At 44.5% G+C, this 7,626-nt stretch overlaps 1 protein-coding gene across 1 annotated transcript in view; it reads left to right on the top strand.

Moving 5' to 3' along the window:
• Positions 1-1,379: 1,379 nt before the first annotated feature.
• The window catches only part of T265_10408 (hypothetical protein), a gene marked incomplete at both ends in the record, with an annotated part of 18,207 nt that continues 11,960 nt past the window's right edge, over positions 1,380-7,626 (top strand). The window contains 5 exons of the mRNA XM_009176775.1: positions 1,380-1,478; positions 1,513-1,674; positions 1,818-1,900; positions 5,788-5,880; positions 6,350-6,473. Of these exons, the coding sequence (XP_009175039.1) occupies positions 1,380-1,478; positions 1,513-1,674; positions 1,818-1,900; positions 5,788-5,880; positions 6,350-6,473 (561 nt within the window). The remainder of the gene's footprint in view (positions 1,479-1,512; positions 1,675-1,817; positions 1,901-5,787; positions 5,881-6,349; positions 6,474-7,626) is intronic.

Raw genomic sequence — 7,626 nt, 5'->3', positions numbered from 1 at the left:
CTGGTGCTCTTGCATTGAATCTATCACCCTAATTGTGTAGCTGCCCAGTTTCCCGTATTCTCAGAGCAATATACTCTGGGAACTAACTGATAGTGTCAACATCTCCAATGTTTGGCTCTATCTCCCACGCTCCCGTTTTTCGCTGACCGAAACCGTAGCGGCTGAAGCCAGTGTACCGTTGGTACATGATTTATAGTTGATAAACCGACGCGAGTGATCCTGAAAGATCGGAAATATAGAATACAGCCAATTACTAATGACTACATTTTGGCAGTATAGCGGCGTCCACTGTCTTGAACCCAGTACTAATGGGAGACAGTTAGTGATCAATACAAAGCTGTGAAAGACGATAGCCATTATCATTATGTCCAAAGCTCAAGCTGAATAAGCTATCCAACGACGCCTCTGTGCATTGCGATTGCCATCAACTGGTAGCATATCTAAACTCCTCGTGCTCAGCAGATTTGTCAGTCCTTGATAGTATATATATAGTATACATGTATAGTATACATATAGTATATATTTACATATAAAATTGTTCAGCTGTAACACCCCTCCGGTGCCCAGCTGCCGTACCACCCGAAGGAAGCACGAGGGCTGGGATACTGCCAGGTTGGTCAAGCCTAGACAGGGGAAGTCGATAGGCAGAGGTCGGGTTCGAACTCCGGCCACATGAACGGATATCATTTTGGCTAGTGTGAATTCCTATTGAAGTTGGTGGACGAGCAGCGCAAAGACGGTCGTTCGTGATCCATTCGACCGAGGAAGCCTCGTTTCGGGAGTTCAGAGCTGCACCAACCCGAGGGAGGGAAAATAAGTCGGTTCGATTGATGTCACTTTCCACCTCACCCCCGTGATTCATGGCCCAAAAGCGTTGTACAAAAATGTCGATCCACTGTTGCTTCTAGCGACGCGCGTCGTATACTATTCATAGATCCGTGATCTCAGTGTCGGATTTCAAAGATTCAAGGTAATTCTTGGTTTTCGACGTAGACCTTGGTTCGCAGACTGATTTTGCGCTTATTCCGCTTTTAGTTGGAAGTGAGCCGTTGCACCGCAAGTCTATCGCGCAGAAATTAAACAACGGGATTTTCACGTTTGATTCGGTTGCCCCACTAGCAACATCAACTTTGGTAGAGTTCCCTTCAGGAGACTATAAACCACGACTAAACTGAACTAGTGCAGGCAAGGTTGTTCGTCACCCAAGGCTAGCTGTGAAATACTGGAGCACTTATTTTTGAAATTCGATCCATCTAGTGTTAGTTGGTGGTGGCGCAGCCGTATTGTCAATCTGTTGATGTGATTGTTTTTCGTAATTTTTTTCAAACATTGCAACCGTTCTTTTTGCGTTTTTATAGCCTTCCTTACTGCAAGTTTGAATGGAGCTGCCTTCGTTCGACCTTCTGTGGCGAACCTCGGAACAGTTGGATGAGCTTGAGTCTGTATTAGAACAGATTGATCGAGTCGCATCACATAAAGTAGGTGCAGTTTTCTTCCCGGTGAACTGAATAGAAACTTCGTTCAAGAAGGCGTTTGCATAGACGTCGTGAAGGTCTTTACGGAGTGACCTTCGATATTGAGGATCGTGACTATTATGAACCGATCAAGTATTGTTGTGACGAAGCTTTCTACACAGAACCCGAGTACAATGAACATGTAGCAAATCACCAACCGGTAGACTTTGTGGTCCGGTGTCAAATTTCGACTTTAGTGTGGGGTGGATGGCTGTCCTTTTGTTGGATATGGTAGAATACTTCGGATTCATACGGAGGTGGTTCGTTTTCAGTTGACATTGTCTCTTAATCTAGTGTCCGCAGGTGCACAGTGGTGGGCTTTACGATCAAATATATCGGGAGACATCAGACAAGGGCATTTTAGAATGGCGAGCGGCGCGAAGACGGTAAGTTAGTTCCGCATAAACGAGGCCTATGCAACCCTTCGTATGCTTGACCAGATGTGCTCCAAATTGATCTCAGTGGCATCTTTACTACCAGTTTCTACTCTGGTTAGGTGAAGGTGTAAAACCTTTGGAGAAGAACTTAAAAAATCGTCCAGCTGCAACACCTAGCTGCCAAGCAACCCTCAAGAAGCACGAAGCTGAAATGCTGCCAGGTTAACCAAACCTAAACAGGTAAAGTCGAGATGCCGGGTTTCGTCTCAAGCCGTGGACCATCCAGTCAGTAGGTTATTGCCTTAACGCCTGAACCATCGAGCCTGAAATGTGTGACAGTCTAGGACTACATCCCTCCTATTGTCTTTTCCTTTGAAAAGGAAGAAATCATTAAAGACAACAGTAATTCTAATCGAAATACGCTCATTCGCGACTCATAGTTCTGTTACCTCATGTGCCCAAAAAGGAGGAAACCGGAAGTGCACTGCCGAACAGTATGGGCAGTGTGTGATACCAAGAAAAACGCTAGCTCTCTTTGAAACCAGAACGACCTTGTTGTCGAGGGAACATTGATCCGTCTACCTGAACCTGTTTTCTCAAATTGTGGAACAGGGCAGACATGTACTCCCTACAGAGGTGTATGTATAGACCTTGTTAAATATCCTGGTACTGTATCTAGGACAGCTGGTTTATCAAATAAAAGAGTGCGCTTATAGTCAGTGCGCCAACTTTTGTCGTACTACTGCCACCTATTCACCAGTGCTTTTGTGTTATGATCTTTATCTCCTTAGTTATCTTTTCTCTACAGCCAGTGATGGAAAGTGTTGTCTAAAGCAGTCAGTCAGCTAATCGGCGGACAGTGCAGCTTAACTTCTCTGGATATCCTAGCTCTTCTGCGACGTCTTAATTACTTCCTCAGAATTATCTCTGGGCCATCCCAACACTGGTCTTCCGATTTTCTTCATATACCTGTGCAGCCTTCAGGATAAACTAGTATTGTGATCGGACCGTCCAACTCTTAGACCTTGTGGTACGGACTGCGGAGGTATAGTGTTAATTCTCCGAAGTGAAACGTAGTTGAATTCAGAAGTATCAGGTTGACTAAAATCCCGTCTCTCATAAAAGCGGGGGATAGAGAACACAAATTCATACTGTCGTAGGGGAAGCATCCTAGACATCTGATTGACTTAATTCGGCGTCTAGTTTTTGCGTGAATGCCTTAGTTTATCATGTTCATTGTAAAATTGCGTGACGGAGTATACCTGCCTTGATCTTCCTGAATCTACATTGCTGTGAGCATTCTGACAATTCACGCCTCCGAGACGGTCGGAGGTTATTAGTGTGATTGTGGAACCGAGGTCAACTCAAAATAGGATTAAAGATGGAAGTAACCCTGCCCAACCTTTTTTGTTCCACGACACACAGAGTACACTAGGAGTATCTGGCGTCTTTCCTTAGTTCACTATCTGAGTATTCTAATGGAATGTCATTACCGTACAGCACTTGTCCTCATAGTATGAGAGTCTGGCTGACAGATATAATACCATTTTAACAAGATTATTGAATTGATGCCAGAGAGCAAACTCTACACCAGTTTTCAAGATCAGGTGGCTGGCAGCCAAATTTGAGCCGGAATTTCCAAATCTATCCCCTTCTTTATCCACAGCAATGAATAATATCCATTGTAGCACTTATTAGTGAGATGAACCATCCTGGTATGCGTTTGATGTGCAACAGTTTTCACTTGCAAAAACAGTTGCTGATTGTGACTGTGTCCAACTACAGCGGTATAGTGGAGCAAAGGTCACTGATGAAAAAAAAACGTTTAACCGGTTTGAGTCGAACGTCGTTCAGCTTTAACGCCCTTCTGGTGCCTGGCTGCCATCCTACCCGATGCACGAATGTTGCCCAAGTCTAGACAGGAATAGTCTGGGTGCCGAGCTATCTCCGAATAATTGTCATGTTCTGCTAAATAGATGACAGTGTACGAAATTTCTTATGATAACCATAAAATGCGGGCGATAGTGTAGCAGTATTGTTACGTCCTCTGTAAGAACTGCAACGTTGCAACCGCTGTATAAAGACCATCTGTATCGTCCATGAGAATCACCTGAGCGCACGAAAGAACTACTCAGTTAGGGAGGCCACCGCTTTGCAAACACCGTTTAAAAGGGTACAACAAACTTGAATTTGCGTCGAAGCTTGTGCCTGATCCATCTGTAGACCTTTTCAGTTTCAAAAACTTTATTGCTCAACGTCGTACATTCCCACATGTTTTCATGCCTTGGCAGAATTGTTACAATAGCACTCGACTGAACTGGCTACTAGCAGTCAGTCTTTATAATTTAAGGTACGTACACATGTACCTATGGATCTTCAATGCCATCAATTTCATCATGTATTTGTGAACGTGCTTGCAGTGCTTCAGACCAAATCATATTGCCCCTGGATGTTCCTTGCAAATGTCACTTTTTGCGTCCTTCAAACGCAGTCCTTACAAAAACGGAGTTATTGAATTTGTAAAGAGGAAGATTGATGATGATATCACGTCAAAGTAGAAATCATGGAATGGTAGCTCTTCAGTTCGCACAACCCTGCCACCACCATCACAAACGGTGACATCGGTGTTGATACTGCTACTTCCCACCCCTAACAATCCCGTTTCCGTCACGAAGAGACTGGACCTTACCGTGGTGTGACGGTTTGCGCACCCCAGCGATCCATTGAGCTATACTGGAGAGTGTCTCGCGACACTCACAGTCTCTCATACCAGGTTGGTCAATGGTTAGAGGTCTGACGAACACAGTCTCCTGGCCCTCCAGGTTGGGGGTTGGAACATGTGGCGACTTGTTCCGTAGAAATGGTAATGCATTTGTATTTCCCGCCAAACACCGCTGCCTTGCGGTTAGGCTTTTGAGCCAAAGGCTTTGGTTGAGGACCCTAATCGTCCTCTTGTCTAGGTGTGGGCGCCCTGGCAGTATCCCAGCCCACGTACAACCATGAATAGCACATACACAATACGGCAGTGAAGCATCGGTGTTGAACACTGATGTCATGCTGTCGATGATGATGATGATGATGATGATGATGACTAACCTACTCCATCAACGTGAATCTAACATCGTATTGCAGCAATTCACTTTTCTCCTCAACTACCTCAAGAATTATGTTATCTTATATGTTGGATGTTTTTTGCAATTATATGTATGTAACTGTAAGAAGGTTATCAAGCTTTTTAGCTTTCAGGGAAAGCGGAATACAAAAACAAGACAAACAAACTTCACCTATTTTCGCACGATCTGAAGAGTTTGCCCCCTGGTTGGTCAATGCTAACCGTTTGGGACACTTCGCTGGTGCCTTTTCAAACGCTGGAGGTTGCCAAACAGACCTGTATGGTTCTCTACCCTTTTCCCACCAACCGAGACCGATCTACGTGATACGGTTGTTCTCTGAAGGGACCATTCCATAGGGCCAAGCAAAATTGATTCGTTTTCGGAAGTATTCTCTTTTAGAAGCCTGATTTTTGAAACACACCTCAAGGCGTGATCCAGAATAACGTTTCTTCGGTTAACGTTTTCTTAGGTCGGCCGATCTGACCCATTAAGGGGTCCATAACATCGCTTCTTTGTTCCCTCTTGTTTCCGTGCTTCATAGACTTGGTGGAGTTCACAAAGGCTCAGTGCTTAAGGCGCGAACGCACTAACCAGGTCTGTGGTTCGCACCCAACCTATGCACCTCGGCTGCTCCTGTCTAGGCCTGGGCAACCTTGCATCAACTTTCAGATGATTTGCCGCACACCTCCATCATAGGTCTACTGTCCATTAGCTGCTATTTAGATGCTTTGTCAATCATTTTTGTCAATCGCAACATTTCTGTACCACTTTTTCCCTGTTCAGGAACTACCCCACTCTGGAACGTGCAGCTGTGAAACGCGAATTGTTAGCCCAGCGACTTGCTCGTGGACAGGTGTTCAAGACAGCCGAATTCGGGTATGTTGATCAGTTGGAAAAACGTTTCCAGCACATTCGTTCATTGTTAGTTAAGAGCAGCACACTCTTGCTAACAGGCCATCAGTTTGACGTTGGGGAAAACTAAAAACAAACCCTCGGCTTTTTTCATATCACTTGGCGTTCATCTAATATCTACTCTGGATTTCCCCTTGCTGATGGTTGAACAGGATGCATTCGGCATCTTGTAGCGGAAAACGGTTGCTTATTTGCAGTTGAGTAACTTGTCTGCCCCAGGAACTTCTTTAGGCGGACATGTCATGAAAAATACTGCGAACCTTTCTCTTAATAAGCGCGAACGACGTCGTTTTTTGAACCATTTAGGATCCAATCTCAGTGTTTTTTATGAACACGAAGTGCTCTGAAACAGTACCCAACCAGCTAAGACGACTCTCATGTGACTAGTTTTATATGAGTATCTGAATGAAGTATTCTTTGGACGTGTTTTTAGCACAGTGAAACGCAACCACCCTCCTGTATTGTCCGAACGTGACCTTCACTCTGTTGCTCCGTCGTCATCGCCTTCATCGACCGCAGCGTGTCAAGCAGAAGAGGCACTTTCAACACACACACAGGTGAGCAATCTTGTATATAGACTTGTGGACTCGGCTTATCGACCCTCACTCAAATGTGTCAAAGTTCGGTTCTCCCAATCTCCGACTCGGACCATATTTTTTTCCGGCCTACTGAGATGTGTAAACTGTTAGAAAGAACAGAACCCAGATAGATGTACGGTCGGCAACCCGTGCTACTGGAAGTATAACTCATTCGATTTTTACAGTCAACCGTCATCTGTGGATATGTTTCTCAGGGTTTTTAAATTGATAGTCCCCGGGAAAATGACCACAAGTACGGCCACACCCGAAAAATTTCAACTCGGCCATAAGTGATCTCGCCGAATGTGGTTCTTACTGCATAGGGCATCGCTTTGTCACTTTCTAGAATGGGGAACAGTCTGTTGCTATTATTTGAGCGCACCAAGACGTTTGAAAGCTTCCGTCAAAGGGTTCTATAGATACTTCGTAATTAGTCTCGGTAATAACTTTTCAAACCGAGTACAATTTACGGGTTTCGGTGCGCACAAATCGCAACTAACTGACGTGTCTTACAAGACACGATTTTCTTATTGTCTTTTTCTCTATATACATAAAGTCTAGAGCTCGAAACAGTTCTGGTAAAGGCGCAAAGTTACTGACAGAAAGTTTCGTGGTTCGAACCCAATCTTGGCATCTCAGATGTTCCTGTGTATGTTTCAGCACCCCGGCAGTATCTCATCCCTCATACTCCCTTCGGATGATATGACAGCTAGGCACCAAAAGGGTGTTACAGCTTAGCAGTTGTTTTATTATTACTATTATTGTATGAGAAATATTCGGATAATTGATTTAGCTGTAATTATGCTTGCTACCTTGGTTGCTCGGTCTCTGATCTGTCGAACTCTAGTCTCCAACGTGGTCTTGCTGAATCTCGCTCTACCTATCGTACCCTAAAGTGGATATACCAACACATATTAATGTGTTCTTTGGGCAAGTTACGATACCCTGAACCACTCCACTCTCTCCTCAGCAACTAGTGCATACCGAAGTGTTAGCTCGTTGAATTTCTGTCACTCTGTTACAGTCTAACTTGGAAAGGTATTTTGGACTCATGTTCTTTTACCCTCTCTCTTTAGCCCTACTGTTCCTTTCTCTGAACCGGAAGAAGAGGCCTATATCCTCATTTGCAAAC

Source organism: Opisthorchis viverrini, assembly GCF_000715545.1.
Source record: "Opisthorchis viverrini unplaced genomic scaffold opera_v5_359, whole genome shotgun sequence".
Classification (NCBI taxonomy): domain Eukaryota; kingdom Metazoa; phylum Platyhelminthes; class Trematoda; order Opisthorchiida; family Opisthorchiidae; genus Opisthorchis; species Opisthorchis viverrini.
This window is presented reverse-complemented; position numbering and strand designations above follow the sequence as displayed.